The sequence below is a fragment of the Solanum stenotomum genome, chromosome 7, assembly GCF_019186545.1.
Source record: "Solanum stenotomum isolate F172 chromosome 7, ASM1918654v1, whole genome shotgun sequence".
Taxonomy (NCBI): domain Eukaryota; kingdom Viridiplantae; phylum Streptophyta; class Magnoliopsida; order Solanales; family Solanaceae; genus Solanum; species Solanum stenotomum.
The window spans coordinates 3,167,569-3,188,161 of record NC_064288.1 but is presented as its reverse complement, the minus strand read 5'-3'; the positions used below and the strand labels follow the sequence as shown (position 1 = coordinate 3,188,161).

Below are 20,593 nucleotides of genomic sequence, written 5' to 3'. Positions count from 1 at the left end.
TAAAAGGTACTTTTAGCGACAACTTTATGGTGTTTTAGTGGCGTTTAAAGTCGCCACTAAAAGGTACTTTTAGCGACAACTTGCAGGTCTTTTACCGGCGATTAGAGTCGCCACTAAAAGGGACTTTTAGCGACAACTTTCAGATCTTTAGTGGCGAAGGGACTTTTAGCGACAATGTTCAGGTATTTTAGCGGCGATTAGAGTCGCCACTAAAAGGTACTTTTAGCGACAAATTTAAGGTGTTTTAGTGGCCTTTAATGTCGCCACTAAAAGGTACTTTTAGCGACAACTTTCAGGTCTTTTAGCGGCGATTAAAGTTGCCAGTAGAAGGTACTTTTAGCGACAACTTTCAGGTGCTTTAGCGGTGATTAACGTCGCCACTAAAATGGTTTTAGCAGCGACATTTAGACATTTTAGCGGCATTTATAGTCGCCGAAAAGAACTTTTTTGACAACTGAACTGTTTTAGCGCAGACTGAGTCGCCACTAAAAGTAACTTTTAGCAACAGCATTTATAACTTTTAGCGGCGGTTATAGTCACCTCTTTAGTGACAAAAATCAAAAGTTTTTGCAGCTGTTATAATCGCCATTAATAATAATTTTACTTCTTGGTGTTTTAGCGGCTTGTATAGTCGCTGCTAAAAATAACTTTTAGCATCAACTTTATGGTTGCCACTAATAAAAATACATTTAGCGGTGGTTCTGGTATACACATTTTAGCATCAAATTTGAATAGTTTTTGCGTCTTTATTGTATCCGCTAATACGAATTGTGCAACAACTTAGAAAAGTTTTAGCGGCGGTTAGATTGGTATCACTAATAGATACTTTTTGCAGCAACTTTTAGAAGTTTTAGCGTAGGTTATAATTTATGTGTGCTCTAACTAGTCCAGAAAATTTACCATTTTGGACCTTTATGACATCATTCTATGAAATTTACATAATTCTTGATACATTTAACTAATTAAAATTTATATAATTGTTCTAGTAATCAAACTGACATTTCAATCAATATATTCTCCATTATCATTAGTATTATAGATAAATCATAAACAAAAGGGAAAATTGAACGGGAAGATTAATAGGAACAGAGAGTATGGATTTGAAATCCAAATATGCATTAACTTGGGAAAATTTACAAGGGAGTCTCCCAACAAGAGCAATCAACCTACTAAAACTACATCTCTATTCCCCCACATAGCAATTAGGAAGGGGAAAAACAAATAGAGTGGTCAAGCCATTGGAAAAATAGAAAGCCCACAAGGCTTTCGTCCAAGGGTAAGAGCGTAGCGCGTGATGTGTGGGTGCAGCCACCAACAAAAGCCAGGTATGTAAGTGGGTAAAGGGCAAGACTATTATCCACTGTGTTTCAAACCGTGCGCTACTGGTCTGGTCCTCGGGGAAAGAAAAAGACTAGCAAAATCTTACAAGCAAACATTTAATTCCTAGTACTTCTATGCCAACCCTTGATTCCTCCCTACAAATTTGTAAACACTAAACCTATATGATCAACATGATGTGAATCACTGTGGGGCATGAACTTGAGTTAGGACCAAAAAGGAAAAGGGAAAACTCATGTACAAATGGTAATTTGCAGGTCTCAATGTGCTAAATCCACACTTGCAGCGCCAATGCTTGCCTTGTCGACTACACGTACATTGTACAGCTCATAAACTCTTGCACGGTTCTCTGCCCACCATTTTTCAGCTTGTTTCTCGCTAAACCGCTTCCGACTGCAAGTTTTGACATACATTATTAGCCTTGATTCCATTCAAAAACAATGATTATATGATTTCATTGTATAATTATTGTGTAGTGAAGTTTTGGCAATCTTGACAAGTAAAAAGAGGTCTATAGCACAAACAGCATAAATTTAATTGGCGACTCTGGGATAACTGCAGATATTAAAGCAACGAAGAGGATCTTGTTCACATGCTCAAATGTATTTTCTTTAATGTACACATAGAAGACAAAGAGAAGTTGGCAGGTTATAGTCAGCAGCCACAAAGAACAATAACAGGAGATTTGCATTGGCTGTTTACCTGAAGCGAACCCTTTTAAGATCTTTGACGCCTCCAGGTAGGGAGGTAAGAGTAATATATACACCTGGCTCATCTTGCTCAACCCATTCATTCTCGTTACGAGAATCACATTCTTTTGTTCTGCCCCCATTTTTTGTTGTTGCCTCTGGATTCCCTTGTCTATTGTGAACAGCACTGCGATTACTGGCATTGCTTGATCCATTAGAAAGCAACTGGCTGTTAGATACACTTGACCCCAGTTCTTGAAAAGTAAGCTGACTGTGAACTTGGTCAATACAGCCATTAGGTATATCACTGGAGGTAATATTGGATTCGGAGGAAACTGATTTAGGAGATTTGATGTTTCGGCCAGGACCTACTGGCAGCCTTTCAGCCATTTCCTTCAGCTATAAAAAATAAAGACACACAGTACATAATATCAGGACGAGAAGCCAACGAAACTGAGAAATGATGAGAAGCACAATTTTTTTCCTACACATGCACAACTTTTGTCACAACTTAAAAGTCTAATGGTAAAATGACTCTAACTTACCTGAGAAGTAAGTGACTTGATCACTTCTTTTGCTGCTTTGCATTTGGCCGTCTCCTCCCCCGCAATTGATATTGCCTCCTTCAGCTGCTTACTAGTTCTTTCCAGTTCTACCTCTTGAAGTTGAGCCTTGCGTGTAAGAGTTTCCACCTATGATAAAGATAGTCAAGGAGTTTGGACACATAGAAATATTAAAAGTTGGCACAAGCATTAAAATCATACACAAGCTTATCTCAGTTTTCCATCACCAACTCGATAAATGCAGCTTAATGTTTTTCATAAAACTAGAGACACTTTGGTACTTTTTATTTGTGACGGGCCAAATAAGCACCTCATTGCAAAGTTTGTGAGCCATATCAGAAACAAGTATAAAAACATGCAGAGAAGTGAAGAAACTGCATCAGAAGGAGATAGCTGCATAGTAGAAAAATAACCTACCTGTGCTCTTAATTTAGCAACCTCTTGACTAAGACTTCCATTTGTCCTTTTAGCATCATCCACAACAATCCTTGGAGATGTAAGTCCACCCAGTGTTGGAGTTGGTGTAGTAGAACGAGGTGGACTGGCCCGTCTAGATGTTGGTGATGTTGCTCGAGAAACAATCCTTGAACCAGGAACTGAAGCAGAGAAGAACTTCTTGGACGAGGCAAACACTTGATTGGAAGATTTGGAACTATTCAGAGCTCCCAATTGTGAGTTACTACTAGGAATAGGTGACACACGACTGCTGTTGAATTCAAACTTTTTCTTCTGTTTGGAGCGGGTTTCAACTTGTTTGAAGGATTCCATTGAAGAAAATCTAGTAAGATGAGGTCGAGACCTTATATCCAGCTTAGTACTTTTGTCTATGTCATCAGTTAACCCCTGGTTCAGGCTTCCTCTTCGACTCATGGAAGCCTCAGATGAAGCATCAGTTTCAATAACCTTTTTCAATTTATTACAACAATTATCACATACACGATATGGTTTATTGGGATTTGGTGCCATTGATGTCTTCAGTGATTTCTTGCTGCTACATGAATGACAAAAGACTAGACCACAGTTATAACAGTTGTGGCGCTTCCTTTTGAAATTAAAAGGAAGACGGCAGCCAGAACACATGGATTGGTCAACCCCTGACGCCCATTTATGAAGACAAATAGCTGCCGTAAAATTAGTACCACAAGCAATACTTTTGACTTGCTTGTCTTTCAAAGCTTCCACTAAGGTGGGAGAATTTCTGTCATCAGTATTACCATGACCCAATCTTCCATTTGCTCCCTTTCCCCATGTGTAAACTTCAGTTCGGGAAGTCAATACAGCAACATGGTAAGCACCACATGCTATCTCCTCCACAAAGCTCTTAGAAAGTTTTCCTTCAACATGACAAGGAAGCTTCCCATCAGCTTGAGGATGACCTAATTGACCATATACAGGACTTCCCATTGTATATACATGACCTGAAGTGGTTAGAGCAACTGTCAAGCTATGTCCACAAGTAACCTGGCAAAAATTGGGTTCAACAAGAGCTGCAACACAAGTAGGAACAAGTTTCGACTCCTTGTCACCGTGCCCAAGTCGACCTTTATCCCCATCTCCCCAAGTAAAAAGTTTCCCTGAAGAACAATTGCTTGAACTAGAGTTCCCCACCATGACTTCAACAACTGCAGCAGTATGCCAAACCCCACAAGCTGCTCGAACAGTTCGAAGCCCCTTCAGAGACTCCACTTCCCTTGGTTTTGAAATACTCTTTCTATCTCCATGACCAAGAACTCCAAAAGTTCCATCCCCAAAAGTAAATAATTGGCCAGCAGAGGTCACCACAGCGGTATGCCAGGGCCCACAGGAGATATAAGAAACATGTATGCCCTCTAAGGGTCCATTTACTCTTTTGGGGACCCAATGACTAACTTCATTCCCATGCCCAAGAAGACCAAAATCGCCAGCACCCCATGTGTACAATTCACCAGAAAGTGTTACAGCACAGGAATGATTTTCACCACAAGCAACAAGCTCAATGTTTGTATGGCTGAGGGAATCTATAAGCTTTGGATGCAAAACATCAGAATCGACACCATGCCCAAGCCTGCCTCCTGATTCCTCACCCCAAGAGAACATCTCACCCTGCTTTGTTACTAGTGCTGCGTGTTTTCCACTGCAAGCCAAATTTTGGACATCCAGTACAACTGCAGACTCTAAAGCTTTGGGCAACAACGAATCTACTTTGACACCATTACAACTGTCAATCCTATGAGGTCCACCACCCAGGACACCATCACCAGTCCCTTCCCCCCACATGAAAACATCTCCTAATGCATCACCATCATCATGACCAGACCCTTGACTTGATGAGCTAACAGCACTTGAAAGGCTTACTCTAAAATTATCCATACCCATTGCCTTCATCTGACCATGTATGTCATTTGAACCTCCAGAAGATAAAGAATGAATTGAAGCACTAGCAGAATCTGCAGGGAAAAAGCCCTTGGGAGGTACAGCATATAAAATAACATCCGAAAAGGCCTTATCTACACCATTTTTAGGTGGGCTTCCATATGGACTATGAAGGCGAAGTTGGTCACCACCATCCTGATGGAAAAATATATGTCATTCAACTTAGAGCAAAACAAAATTATATAATTTCAACCTCAATATTGACAAACATAAAGTATCAGCTGCATATGCATGCTTAGGCGTGAGGGAAGGAATGTACCTTCTGTGAGCTATCACCACTACCAAAAGGAGAATGCAGAGGAGAGCTTCTCCGCGTATATGTTCTGGGACTAGTGGCACCAGAAGGAATTCCATCGCTCCTTGAATCTGTTCTCCACTTTCGCTGGTGCCCACGTGAAATTAAAGCCTTCAAGCCACTAAACCATACCTCTGCTTCCTCTTTATCTTTGCATATCTAAAACATAAGATTGAAGAGCAAGGTGAGAGAGTTAGTTTCTGTAACCAGATTCATTCAAATAACAATGAAATAAGACAGAATTGCATGAATTACATACAAAACTTCCCCTCTAAAAAAGATACAGCTATTACTAATAAAATTCTTACCAAATCCAGTGATCTATCATTATATATAAGAGAAAAAGATTGGTACTCTTTCTCAGGTCGTGGATGCCTTTGAAATATTGGCTGGAAAAGAGCAAAAGCAATGTTTATCAGTCAGATACACCACTAACCCTTCATATAGGTTGTTAGACAAGACTGAAAAAACGTGTCTAATAAGAACTAGAAATTTGGCAAAATAAAAAAGAAAAAGACACTGATGCCAAATTCACATCATCAAAGTATGTACCTATGTGAACAAGCCAAAAGAAATCATTAATTACTATAAAGTGAACAAAATCAAACCAACAACAGCTAGTATAGCATGGACTTTAACCGAGAGTGTTCACACGACCACATAGTTTTAACAAGAAAATAAGCATACAAATTCAGCAATATTTCCTCAGAATGACGTATATAACATATGAAAAGACATCAAGCGTAAAATTCTGGTATAGTTTTTGGTGCAACATGCAAGACATAAAGGATGAAGACAGCATGCTAGAGTTCATTAGTCCTTTACAGGTTTATTGATCTTCCACATGGGGGCCTTTCTGTTTAATTTTCTTATAGGTGGTTCCCACATTATGCATCTGCAAAAACCATCTAAGTGTTTTCCTTTAGTATCAATAAATATTTATTCACCAGTTCAAAGGAAAAAAGTATGTACGAGTAACCATGTTTACTTATTGAGGAGCATATGCGGATATACATATGGAAGAGACAGAGAAATGAAGACAAAAAGATTATTATGCATTTTGTTGATTAACCATGACATAAGCAAAAATTCCTTTAGCAGAAGATGTTTGATCCCTACCATCCTCCAATTTATTCTTCCTCTTATGTCCTCTTAATTTTGACAGTTAAAAGACTAAGAATATATTTAACATGATATTTCCAAAAGAAAATAAAGAAGCTATTCTTTTGAGACACATTTGTGGACGCTGATGACATGGTTCATGATAGTTCAAGAACATTGATTAAAATTCTGTATCAAATTTAACATTTAGGTTGCTTATCTTGCTAGATCTCACTAATTCGATGCACGTTGGATTACAGTTCTCTCCAAGGAACTCTTTGTCTATTTGTTACGAATCTGCTTCTGCTTTTGTTTTAAGTAAGACTTACTCAATTAGTTGTTAGTCATGTGTTCCTATTATTTTTTTTAATAACCGAGAAATCCGTTGACGGGTCACAGCCTTCTAAACTCGGTGGATAATGGGCCCGCCCCTCTACCCTTCTCCACTTAAATACCGGGCTTTGCTTTGCATGGTGTGGCGCTTGAACCTGCGACCTAAGCCACAAATCCACCACCTTTTGCCACTTGAGCTAGGCCTTGGGGGCAACATGTGTTCCAATTATTTAGTAGTTATTTAGTTAACTGCTAGGTCATGCATTATTTTTTTATTTCATTTGTGGTTCTTATATATGTAACATGAAGCATTAATAAAAGAAGGTCCTTCTACTTCTATTCTGTTGTTTCTCTCGTCTTTTTGTTTCAATCGCAGTCTTTGTTTTTCCTTTAGTTGTGTATTAACCTTGACAGCTTTTAAAACCTTCAATTGGTATCAGGAGCTTTATTTTCTTGAAGGACCTGTGTGTGTGCGCGCAAATCAGATTTCGTGAATATAATGAACGGAGAAGGAAGTTTTTCTTCAATGGCACCACCAACTTTTGGTGGAGAAAGTTATTGAATCTAGGCTGTTAGAATGCAGGCAAATCTGGAAGTTTTGGATCTCTGGGAGGCGGTAGAAGATGAATACGAGATTGCTCCCTTGCCAAACAATCCCACGATGGCACAGATTAAAAATCACAAGGAAAGGAAAATTAGGAAATCAAAGGCAAGGGCATGTTTATTTGTTGCAGTTTCATTCACTGTCTTCACTCGTATGACGTATCATGTCCCTGAAGTCACCAAAAGAGGTATGAAATTATCTCAAGACTGAGTATGAAGGAGATGAAAGAATTCAAGGGATGCAAGTGCTGAATTTGGTACGTGAGTTTGAGCTGCAAAGGATAAAGGAAAGTGAAACCATAAAGGAGTACTTTGATTGACTTCTTAACATAGCAAATCACATCAGATTGTTGGGTTCCACTTTTTAACGATTCAAGGATTGTTAAGAAAATCCTTGTAACGGTACCTGAAAAATTTGAGGTGACCATTACAACCTTAGAAAATACTAAGGACTTGTCCAATATTACACTAACAGAGCTCTTAAGTGCCTTTCAAGCACAAGAGCAACGACGTGTTGAGAGACAAGAAGGAGATGTTTAAGGAGCCTTACCTACCAAGCATCAAGATGATGGACGATATATGAAAAAGAAGAACAAGACATACCAACCAACATATGGAGAAGGTGCAACACGCAATAACAAAAACAAAATAGGTAGCTTCAAAGGAAACTACCCTCTTTGTAAGTGTTGGAGAAGGCCAGAACTAAGTGCAGTAAGTGCAATTAGTTTGGGCACGAAGCAATCATTTGTAACAACAAAACTCAGCAGCGGGATGTAGATGCTCAAGTTGTTAATGAACAAGAGGAGGATCAGCTTTTTGTTGTATAATGTTTTGCAAGTAATGTTTCAAGCGAGTCGTGGCTGATTGATAGCGGATGCACAAATCACATGAATCATGATAAAGAACTCTTCAAAGAATTGAAGCCTACTCGAGTTGCAAAGGTTAGAATAGGCCATGTTGGTCACATTCCAGCAAAAAGGAAGAAGAACTATTGCAATTGAGACACAAGCGGTTACAAAAACAATAGCAGATGTTCTTTATGTACCTGACTTAGACCGGAACTTGTTAAGTGTTGGTCAATTGTTTAGAAAAAGGTTTCAAACTTTATTTTAAAGATAAATATTGCTTGATTAAGGATTCCTCGGGACATGACTTGTTTAAAGTCCAAATGAGAGGAAAAAGTTTCTCATTAGATCTATGAGGAAGAGCAGATGTTGTATTCAGCAAAAACAAATGCCGCTGAGTTATGGCATAAGAGACTTGGGCATTATCATTATCAAGGGATTGTCAAAATGCAAAAGTTGAAGATGGTGAACCTACCTGATCTGGAAGCAAACTCCACTAAATGTCATGCCTGCCAATTTGGTAAACAACACAGAAAGTCATTTCCAAAAGCCTCACAAAAGCTACGACTAGTTCACACTGATGTCGTAGGGCCTCAAAGAACTCCATCACTACAAGGTAGCATCTATTATGTTCTTTTCATTGACGATTTTACAAGAATGTGTAGGATTTTTTTCTTGAAATTTTTGAGAATTGGTAAACATTGAATTCTTCAGCATTAAGGATATGTTGGGGGACCTTTAAAAAATCATAAAAGAACAAAAAGCATAATACTTACAAGGATCCTAAGAGTTCTAAAAGTTGATCTGAATCCTCTAATCCTATCTCTTTACACCAAAAATATAGAGATACAATGCAATTCCATTTAACCTTGTGAATGGAATTGGATAGATCTTCAAAATTCCTAATATTCCTCTCCTTCCACGCTGTCCACCAAATGCAATGTGGAATCAAATTCCACCAGGTCTTCTGTCTCTTGCTACCTCCTCTCCTGATCCAACAACTAAGTAAATCGGTTGTATGTTCGGGCATAGTCCATTCACTTCTAAATAGTTGAGAAACATGGACCATATTTGTGCTGTGAAAGTACAATGTAAGAATAGGTGACTGTTAGTTTCCCCTGTCTTTCCACATAAAGAGCACCACGGAAGTATGATCTTTCTTTTCTTCCTCAAGACTTCATGTGTCAAGCATGCCTTTCTATTTTTCTTGAAATTCAAGTCAGAAGTTGCTGGTGTATTCTGGAAATTCAAGAAATTGGTGGAAAATCAAAGTAATTGTAAGATTCAAGCTTTGAGGTCTGATAATAGGAAGGAATACACCTCAACAAAATTTGATTCATTCTGTGAGGAGGCCGGCATTGTGCATCGACTTACAACACCATAGACACCAAAACAAAATGGTGTTAGTGAAAGAAGAAATAGATGGATAATGTAGATAGCCAGATGTATGTTGCATGAGAAGGAGTTTCCTAAGATATTTTGGGTAGAGGCAGCAAATACCGTAGTTTTTAGGCAGAATCGACTTCCAACGAAAGCTTTGGAGGATAAAACACCATTTGAAGCTTGGTACGGGTTTAAGCCTTCACAAAGTTTTCTTAAAGTGTTTGGTTGTGTGTTTTGTTCATGTTCCTCACATTAAACGTGACAAACTTGACAAGAAGGCAACTAACATGCATCCTTGAGGGTTATAGTGGAGTTTCTAAAGCTTACAAGATCTATCATCCTCAAGCAGGAAAGATGACAATTACAAGAGATGTTCATTTTAGTGAGAATGAATTCTCAGAGATCAGTAAAAATATAACTTCAAGAAATCAGGAGAATGAACAGTGGGACTGGACCAGAAGAAGCTTTTCAAGACCCCAAATAAAACCCTTCGGGGTGACCCAGTGGTTTGGGCTTGGGACTTCCATGTTGGAGGTCTCAAGTTCGAAACCCCTTGCCAGCGAAAGGAAGGGGGTTTGTCTTCGGGGTCGAGTTCGTCACACCAGGCTTGCCTAGTGCGGGTTACCTCTCCTATGTGATTTGCGAGCTATTGCATAGGAGCAGGGGTTTTACCCTGTGCGCACCCAAAGGGTAGCGGCTGTGGGTTTCCCTTGTCATAAAAAAAAGACCCCAAATAAAAGAAAGCAATCGAGGAGGAGATCTCCATGATTGAGAAAAATAAAACTTGGGTGTTAGTCAACAAACCTGAAGATAGAAAAGTCATTGGTGTGAGATGGGTCTTCAGAACAAAGTTAAATACAATCAGATTGCTACTCGCAATAGCAGCACAAATGGAATGGAAGGTGCTCCAACTCGATGTCAAATCAGCCTTCTGTAAATGGCATACTGGAGGAGGAAATATATGTCGAGCAACCATCAGGATTTGTGAAACATGGTGATGAAGACAAAGTCTATCTGCTAAAAAAGGCTCTTTATGGTCTAAAGCAAGCGCCAAGAGCTTGGTATAGTAGGATAGATGATCATCTGTTAAGCTTGAGCTTTAAAAAAAGCTTATCCGAATCCACTTTGTATGTAAAACATAAAGATGGTGATATCCTTATGTTGCTTTATGTTGATGATATTCTGGTAACATGACATAATACAAGGCTGGTTGAGGAGTTTAAAGAAGAAATGATGCAATTTTTTGAAATGGCAATCTTGGTCTTATGGCCTATTTTCTTGGAATGGAGATCAAGCAAAGCAAAAGTGAAGTGTTCATTTGCCAGAAGAAATAAGCAAAGGAAATTCTGAAGAAATTTCAAATGGAGGAATGCAAGTCGATGAGCAAAAGAGAAGCTCTATAAAGAAGATGGGAGTCGACAAAGTTTATGAAGGTTATTATAGAAGCTTGATTGGGTGCTTTTTAATGTATCTCACTGCAACAAGGCCTGATATTATATTTGTTGCAAGTCTCTTATCTCGTTTTATGCACTGTGCAAGTGAATTGCATTTAAGAGCAGCAAAAAGAATATTAAGATATATTAAAGGTATTGTTGAATGTTGACTATGGTGTAAAGTTTGAGAAGTGTCCAAGCTTCAAGTTACTTGGATTCTCAGATAGTGATTGGGCTGGATCCGCAGATGATATGAGAAGTACCTCTGGCCATTGTTTCAGCCTAGGTTCAGGAATCTTCTCATGGTCATCTAAAAACAGGAAATCGTTGCACAATCCACTGCAGAAGCTGAATTTATAACAGCATCAGGACCAGTAAGCCAAGACTTGTGGCTTAGAAAGATCATGTGTGATTTACATTTGAAACAGAAGGAAAGTACTATCATTTTGTTGACAACCAGGCAGCTATTGCAATCTCAAGCAATCCGGTGTTTCACAAGAAGACCAAGCATTTCAGCATCAAGTTCTATTTCCCGAGAGAGGTGTAGCAAAGGGAAGAAATGACTCTAGTCTACTGCAAGTCTGAAAACCAGCAAGCAGACCTGTTTACAAGTCTTTACCGGCCAGCAAATTCGAGCTTCTCAGACAGAAAATTGGAGTTTACAGTTTCCAAAGCGGGGAGTGTTAGGAGTTATTTAGTGAACTGTTGAACTGCAGTAAATTTAATTTAACTGCTTTTGTTTTTAGTAAGACTTAGCCAATTAGTTGTTAGTCATGTATTCCGATTATTTAGGAGTTATTTAGTGAACTGTTAGGTCATGTGTTACTGTTTTATTTCATTGGAGGTTCTTATATATGTAACCTGAAATTAAAGAGGTCCTTCTACTTCTATTCTGTTATTTTTGTCGGCTTTTTGTTTCAGCCGCAGTCATTGTTTTTCCTTTAGCTCTGTATTAACCTTAACATCTTTTAAAACCTTCACTATTACCTTATTTCTATGTGTTCACTAATGAACAGAGAGGAGGGATTGCTTGTGCCAAGCAACAGAAAGCAAACATTCAGTGAAACAGAAGCTCATGGGCTAATTAAGATGCAAGCTAATTACTGAACTATGATGACTTATAAATCCATTTGACATCGACTTTGGTTAACATCTGAAAGCCACTAATACACATATATTTAACCACATATTTGACCTTTCACCATATAAGTTCTTCCATCTCCATTAAAAGAAAAACAGAAGGAGATATAGAAAGAAGGACAAATTTGTAGACAGAATCAAATAAAGCATGTCAAAAGTTCAAAGAATGGAGATTAGCTATCTTCAGCAGAGAAAACTTACAGTGCGCTGTCCAGATATTATTCTTGACACATGACTCAACTTAAGGTGTTTCTCCTCTTTACCTGAAAACCATATCAGAGCAGACTCATCCTGAAACATAATGACAAACTTCTTCTTTAGACTCTGAGCATTACCTTCAATTAAAACTAAGTTCCAAGGAGCACAGTAGTTAAGTAAGCTGCGATACAATGAAGCAATACACAGAGATTTTTGTAGTAAATTCCTACCTCAATAATGAAAGGTATATTGAAATAATTGATATCCATACAGCGAGCTTAAGACTATTTCATATCAGTAACAGTTTATTTATAAGCAAAGTCATCAACCTGACAAATAAGGAAATGGTGATCCTCAAAGGGTTTAGGTTTAATCCCCAGAAAGTTAGAAACATGAGCTCAAATGTTGGCACTATTTGGGACAAGGAAACAAAAAACAAAATACCTGGGATGAAGTTCACACGTGTATTCTAAAAGCAGTCAAAAACACTACTTCACAATGGTTATATGACAACAGGAATTATGAACAAAGAACCTCTGTGCCAATGGTTAAGGCAAGCATTTGGAAGAGAACTCAGACTGCCGATTTTCAGTGAACTCTAGTTTTCTTACTTATTATCATGAAACAGAATGACTATTTTTGCTTCTTTTTTGTGTATGGCAGTTGGGTTACTATTTATCAGTTTCAAATTGTCACAGAGGTTGAAGGACTTTGATTCCTTATGTTTACTTTTCAAACATCACAATAGACATTCTCCTAGTATTATTTGCATATCTAAAGAATACTACTTCAATTCGAGTTTTGAGATACATGCATGCGAAAACCGAAGCAGAGTAACAAAAAGAAATTGCAATCATGATATTAAATCTATTACTTTTTTGATAAGTAAATCCATATTAGTAAATATTATCAGTCACTAATCAGAACTGAAACGAGCATTGAGGATGAAATATCTACACGATGGACACACATAAAAGTGAATATAGGCCAAAACACAACAAACTTCAACAGCACTGTAAAATCAAGGAGAAAGATACGCATAAATGTACTAATTTGCTTCATTAAGATACCAACGTCATGGTGAACCTACACTTCCAACTTTAGAGGATGCCAATGTCCACCTATTACACGCTTCCTCGCAAACAATTCTACGTCCTAAAACTCTCAGTATGGAGAACTCTATCTCGATCTCCCGAATAAATGATAGGGGTTCTTGTAACAACATCTAGTCGTCTAGATGTGGGGTCTCACCCAACGAATCTAAGTGCAGCCAATTGTGGTATAGTTGGATCTACATGGCCGCCCATCTCACACTCACACAGCTAATATGATTACAATGTTGGGATGCATACAATCTCAAACAAGATTTCAATGCCAAGAAAGGCAAGAGCCAAATGTAAGAAAAAGTAACAAAAAAAGAACGAAATGAAGCTTACATTTGCCAGACGGAAGGGACAAAACTTTGGCTTTCCCCTTCTTCCATACTTCAGCAAGCATGCCCCCTTTTTTAGAGCAGTTATTGCCTGAGATAAATCAAATAAAAGGACCATGAAGCTAATAGGACGTTAAACTAAATGCTGCTTATGCAAAGAGAGAATGACTAATATTAAAAGGCTCGCAAACAATTAAGACTTCTGAATTAGGACATGGAAGTATATACAACAAGACAGACTCTTTAAAGTAGGTGCATTAGTAACAGTCATTTTTTAACATTAAAAATCTCATAGACTATATGGTAAGAATTTCTACTAATTTTGAATCTGAAGTCTCCTTTCACCAAAACTTTATGTGTAAACTAATTATTGAAATCAAAGTTTTTGTTTGGTGTTGACAAATTCAGATTTGGAAAATTACAAAATCTGCTATCTTTCCTATTTTTTTTAAAAAAAGTTTCTTTTCAAAAAATTACAAAATCTGAAGGAGACAAATTCTAGTTTCATTAGCAAGAGAAAACTTGCTAATGAGACAACCTTAATACTTGTTCACGTAACATCCTTCATTCACTAAGATCTCTATTCAACCATATTTCTTCTACAAAGGATTAAGGCATAGACCAAAGGCATTACTGAAACAAATATTCTAAATCCAATAACTTCTTTAAACAAGCATATCCAGCTTAATACAGATAACCAATATGACAGAAATGCATCAACAACATACCCCGTCTAATGTCGGAGAGGGTAGAGTGTACACAGACCTTGCTCGTACCTTGGGGCTTGGGAGCAGTGTTATTAAAATATAAGGCATAAAAAAACTCTAAGGTCTGCTGGGGCTTTAAGCACAAAGCTCGCAAATAAAGTATGGGATTTAATGAAAAAAAGGGCGCAAAGGGAGAAAAAATACAAATAGTATATATTAAGTCCAAGACTAATAATTATAAGCATGAATGACAAATATATAAACAGAGAAATTGAAAAAAAAAATTGTCTTTGAGCCTTGATGACAACAGTGAAGTGCACATTAAGTGAGGCAATGAACACATTTTGAGCCTAAACACGCCTTTAACAACACTACTTGGGAGGCTAAAGAGTTTGTTTTCGATAGACCCTTGGCTCGAGGAAAGCAACATATCCATTGAAATGCATGTTCAACAAATAATTCAGTGATTATTATTCACATTATTACAGGCTTAAAATAATGACAAGAGTTGACAGTATATTTGTACCTGTTCAATATCCCTTTCAATTAGTCCACTAGCTCTGTTGACATCTGAATTCATTCTACCAGTGACAAACATAAAAAAATGACAACCCCAATACTATCCCTAACAGTAAACCCCAATCTCTAAAAACCCCATTTTCAGCTCCAATTCCTCCCATTCATTCATCAAACTCACCAACTCTTTCAGCTCCAAAACTCAATCCTCCCAATAAGAATCATCAAATTCATCAATTCTTCAAATAGTGAAGAACCCAATTTCTTAATAAGAACTGAACTGCAGTAATCGCAACGCCTTTTGGGGGATTTGTAGTAACAGTGCATTAAATGCAGGAAACCCCACAAGGAAAAAAAGCTTGTAAACCGAAAATGGGTTTATGGGTATATTAAATTTCACTAAGAAAAACGGAAATGAATGACACCCATATAGCTAAAACAACAAATTCAGCTCCTTTTTGGGTGTCTTTAGTTCAATTTTCAGAAGAAAGTGCTTGTAAACCGAAAATGGGCTGATGGGTGTGGCAAATTTCACTAAGAAAAACGATAAAGAAAAAAACCCATATAGCTGAAACAACAAATGAATGGACTAATAGTGACAATGAGTCTAATAAGCTGGACTGTTTTTGCTGATTGAGAGAGAGAGAGAAGGGATTTTAGAGAGAGAAAGAATGGCAGAGAGATCAGGAGTAGAATCTATAGCTATTTGAGGAATCAATTGATCTAAATTTTTCCAATTGAAGGAAGAAGCAATACACAGAGGCATACAGTGTTGTTTGCAGATGAGAGAGAAGGGAAAGGTACTGAAGAGAGAGAAAGAGAGAGTGTGTGGATTTATGTAGAAAAATTTAATAAAGTATTTTCCACTTGTTAAATTATACTGCCGAGAATCTATCAAAAACAGTTTTTCCAACTCTCGAGTTAGTTCCGCAAACTTCACTTTGAAAATATTGTTATTGTTAAATTATCGTGGCAAACAACCTCTCTACCTCCCAAGTTAGTTATGCGATCTCACTTGTGTGATTACACTGGAGTTGTTGTTATTATTGTTGTTGTTATTAAATTATAGTGTCTACTTCCCAAGTTAGTTCCCCAAACTTCTGGAGTGATTATATTGGATATGATGTTATTGTTATATAGTGGCAAACAATCTCTCTACCTCCCGAGTTAGCTCTTTCGACCTTACTCATATAATGACGCTGAGTATGTTATTATTGTTGTTGCTGTTGTTAAATTATAATGGCATTTTTTCGATTCATGTGAACTATTTCTTACTCTTTGATTCTTTTTTCTTTCTTTCGTGTCTAATCAAACACTTTCAAATAAGTAAAATAGTGATAATACAAATTTTGATAAACGTTTTAAGATATATCTATTTTCTATATTAATATTAGGAAGTATAGTATCTTATGCTAAAGATTTATTAAATTATGAGAAGCGAAACGTAATAACTATTTGGGATGAAGAAAGTATTAAATTTCATCATTTATTATCGTTCTCAAATTTGAGTCTTATACATAAAGTTATCTTTATTAGAAAGTATTTTACTCTTTAACACGAACGTTTTCACTATATAAGAAAAAATTGGAATTCGATCTTGAAAATAGGAGAGGGAGAAGAAAGCTCATTTTTCAATACGAATTTAAATTTTGTTGGACCCTAAAATATATTTTGTTTGTATGCTCAATCGGCATGTTTGATTCAATAACAAATGCACTTACACACAATATTTGAGGTCAAATAAAATACTAGATGCTCTAACTCTTGTTGTCTAAAATCCTTGATGATTTTTTTTAAAAAGCAAAGAAACAACATGAAATATATTCTTTTTTTCTTTTGTCAAATCAAATAAATTAACAGAAAACTCTAATATTATATTCTTTTCTTTTCTTTTCTTTTTTCTGTCTCTTTGTTTATGTGGTTTCTGATTAAAGTATGGATTTTTATTCTTCATAGTGGAAGTTTTGAAAAGAAAATGAAGAAAATAAAATTATCTTAAATTATAAATTAAGCTATGGTACTCAAATATATTAAAAAAAAAAATCCTCTCTAATTGAGTAAACCAATAAAAGTGGCTTATTAATGTTGATTTGATTTATCAACAGAAAATACTTCCTAGTATTCATTTTATTAGTTTTGAATTTGTTGAGCTAAAACAATTATATGTAAATGCATTTGTTATTAATCAATTATGGTGATTGAACATAGAAACAAATTATATCTTATCCTTCCTAAAATATCGCGTTGAAAATTCGCATCGAAAAAATTTCATAAGAGAGGTAAAGGACTTTCTAACAAACATGACTTCATACATAAGACTTAAATTTGAGATCTAACTAATGATAATTACTTATCAGTCCATCATAATTCTTAATAATTTATAGTAATAAATTTCAACTACGTTCTATTTGTTTTATTTTATTTTTAAGATATATTATGGCCAAAAAATGCCCCTTGACAACAACACTTGTCTTTTCAACATATTGAAAATGACCAATACCACAACTCTACAAGCTTAAGCACTTTTCTAGTTGTAGAAAAAGGAATAGCCACAAAAGAGACTGTGCATGGTCCCTTCTTTAAACATACTTGTGTGTGGTGATGTACTTATCAATAATATTTTATTTTATTTTTGATAATTGGGTTGTTCAGATCAACTTACGCGCATCTTGATTAATTTTAGAAGATATTTCCAGTTAACTTTGTCTAACAAAGCTAGGATAGATGTGAAAGAAATCACTTAATATTTTTGTTTTTGTTGGAGATTTGAACGTAAAATCTCAATCTATTTTATTGACCTCTGACCAGATTTGATTATACTTATCAATAATTATATTCAACAAAAACTATCCACATGAAAAAATAAAATGGAGTTTGGCTTTAAACAAAAACATATCACGTGAGATGCTTCATTATCCCATCAAACTAAACCACTTAAATGTGTTATTTTATTCAAATACTTTTTCCACTTTTAGTATTATTTTCTTCTTTCACTATTTTTATGTACAAGTCATTGACCTTTTGATTGCTTGGACCAAAAGGTCAGAGAGATCCAGTAGCGTACGCAAGATTTATCAAAGCGTTGTTAGTCTATTATCACAATTCAAAATCAAGTTTATTAAGATTTAAAACTATGATGGTTTTTAAGATTTTATTTCATGTCTAAACTGACATTTGCTTTTTTCAAATGACGTCAGCCTATCATATATACATACTATTATAGATAAATATATTTACATGTATATGGAAAGAAAAAAATCAACGAACCAACGTCAAATGACACCCTTTATAAAAATCCTATGTTGCTCGAACTCTCCAAAATTGTTAACACACCAGTATCCGATCCTCCAAAATACACTACTTTTGGAGGATCTGACACGCACCTAGCAACACTTTTGAAGAGCCCAAGCAACAAGAGATGAAGGTTTATTTTGATCAATTTCTCATTGCATCTAAAGCTCAAATGTCAATATAAAACTCAAAAAAAATCTTCTAATTTCTGCATCCAGCTACTACATTTGAAAAAAAAGTACTAGTACTATTACTGTACAAAGACCAAAGTTCTTCAATTTCACATGTTGGTATACTGATGAGAGCATTATAAGTTGTTTTGAACTGTACAAATGCAAAGAAACTTCTGCTATCAACAAATAGGAATTCAAGAATCACTACAGCTTCTGGACTTTTTAACTTTTCTCTGGAAACTGCAAATCTCTCAATCCTCAAAAGAACTGGTTTCTTCTGTTTTGTCATCTTCACTAAAGCTAGATGACATCTCTGCAGCAGACCTAGAACGAACACAGCGGGTGTCATTGTTAACATAACAGTAAAGACGATTCTTAAAAAGATTTAACTTATATAAACTGACATTGCAAATAATTTTCACACGGCACCTGTCTTTTCAGGTAACTAGTCTCACTACTGTCCATATATAAAAGTTAGAAGTCGTTCTTAACACCTTTACTGTCGCACCGACAAATACAAGATAGCAGAACTTAATATACTCGATAAGGACTACCAACATTAGTGTTGAACACTCTGCTATGCACAACGTACAGAAGATGGACCGTACATTGTTCTGAAGTGTCGTAAGTCAACCTTCTATGAATGCGCTAGACAAGGTAATGGAGTTGAAGACGGGAGACATAAATCACTTATGAGAGACAGAACTTTCTACCATGCATTCTTCTGTACTTTACATCACAAATCTATCTTTAAAATTGTTTCAGCAAAAGCCATTGAAGACCTAAATATGATTCTCCAAAACTTTGACATCTCAGTCAAACATCTCAAGATGGAGCCATATAAGTTCAAATATAGATGCACATTCACAATCGCACAGTATGCATATTATAGATTAGAAACCAAGATCTTAAACATGGCCAAACCTTATCTGATGATTTGTCTGGGATGGCATTCTAGTCACTGATTCTTTCCTCACATACTCTTGATGGTTAGGAGCTTCATCGTCCCTTGCTCTTTTGGCAGCCTTCAAAAATTTTTGTATTCAAAGAGTTCAAATGACCATATCTTTACCTAAAGGAATTACAAATAGTAACATACTAACATGATCTAAAAAGCTTACCCTCATTTCATTCTCCCAGGGTATCTTCACGCGATCGTCATTATAATCTTCATCAACTGTTGGTCTGTCTACATGGATGTAATCCTATATATCATAATCAAGGTAAAATTATCAGTTTATTGCTGGATAACAAAGAAGCACAGCACAAAAATGGAATTATACCTTTTCAACTTTACTGGGGAGCTCTCTCTCTGGACAATAACGATGCTTACTTCCCTTCTGGAAAAAATTTGAAGGCTTGCATTCAAGATCTTCCTCCTCTGCAATCTCAAGGCTCACGCCATTGCGGCTAGTGAACCTAGGCGTCACCTGCTCCCTATTGACGTTTGCACTGTAGGAACTTCGAAAACCACCACTAGAGCCAGGACTAGTTTTTATTTCTGCACCATCATGTTTAGCCATAAGCTTATAGTTGCATCTGCCATCAACTGCCACTTCTCTTCCAGAACCTTTGTGCATCTCTATCGACGAGTTCCGCTCAAGATAGTAACGATCACCATTGTGCATAGAGGAATTCCGACCAGGCTTTTGGTTAATGTAATATTCAGGATGAGCAGACTTGTTTGATTTTTTGAAATTTGCACCATCCAAATCAGAGCCATGAGAGTTTGTCTTGGAAATGGATCCATACCTCTATTAGACCAACACAAAAGCAGAGTAGGTAAATCAACAGATTGACTTGAGTGCTTTAGCTTTGACTGTAAGATCTAGATATGGTAGGGCAGGAGACACTAAATAAAGCACAATTATATCTCAACCCATTCACATTTGAGCCAGTAGAAAAATGTAAAGATTTTTAAATCCTTGAGATAGGTAAGGTCTCTCGCTAAAACAAGTCTCCCTCCATGGTCCATGAATCTTTTTTAGAAAAGGTCTATCCATGGTCCAATGCAAAATATCTAAATGAAAAGGAAGTTGAAAATAATAGCCCTACATAATTCTTTTGTGTAGTGTTGCTATTCCACAGTTCTATGATTAGTACTTACTTCACATTATTCATTTAAAAGATCAACTGACTGA

The 20,593-nt window shown here is 36.5% G+C and overlaps 2 protein-coding genes across 2 annotated transcripts in view; both read right to left on the bottom strand.

The window, feature by feature from the left end:
• Window positions 1-1,422: 1,422 nt before the first annotated feature.
• Window positions 1,423-15,811, bottom strand: LOC125870243 (PH, RCC1 and FYVE domains-containing protein 1-like). The gene is made up of 9 exons (XM_049550626.1): window positions 14,999-15,811; window positions 13,770-13,856; window positions 12,337-12,426; window positions 5,606-5,686; window positions 5,262-5,456; window positions 3,008-5,137; window positions 2,573-2,719; window positions 2,041-2,426; window positions 1,423-1,731 (listed from the first exon to the last, which is right to left on the bottom strand). The coding sequence occupies exons 1-9, from the start codon at window positions 15,068-15,070 to the stop codon at window positions 1,599-1,601; spliced, it is 3,321 nt and encodes a 1,106-aa protein (XP_049406583.1). The 5' UTR covers window positions 15,071-15,811; the 3' UTR covers window positions 1,423-1,598.
• Window positions 15,812-18,529: 2,718 nt separating this feature from the next.
• Window positions 18,530-20,593, bottom strand: part of LOC125871361 (homeobox-DDT domain protein RLT1-like) — a 6,238-nt gene continuing 4,174 nt past the window's right edge. Inside the window, exons 6-9 of the mRNA XM_049551949.1 lie at window positions 19,736-20,206; window positions 19,574-19,657; window positions 19,377-19,477; window positions 18,530-18,776 (exon numbers count right to left, since the gene is read on the bottom strand). Of these exons, the coding sequence (XP_049407906.1) occupies window positions 18,704-18,776; window positions 19,377-19,477; window positions 19,574-19,657; window positions 19,736-20,206 (729 nt within the window). The 3' untranslated portion in view covers window positions 18,530-18,703. The remainder of the gene's footprint in view (window positions 18,777-19,376; window positions 19,478-19,573; window positions 19,658-19,735; window positions 20,207-20,593) is intronic.

What these genes read in the sequence shown, in the direction of transcription:
- LOC125870243 (XM_049550626.1), bottom strand. Translation starts at nt 15,070, where the DNA reads ATGTTTGTCACTGGTAGAATGAATTCAGATGTCAACAGAGCTAGTGGA. An exon ending in TTGCTAAATTAAGAGCACAG is followed by an intron (nt 2,720 to 3,007) that starts GTAGGTTATTTT and finishes TCTTTATCATAG; the next exon opens with GTGGAAACTCTTACACGCAA. An exon ending in CTTAAAAGGGTTCGCTTCAG is followed by an intron (nt 1,732 to 2,040) that starts GTAAACAGCCAA and finishes CAAAACTTGCAG; the next exon opens with TCGGAAGCGGTTTAGCGAGA.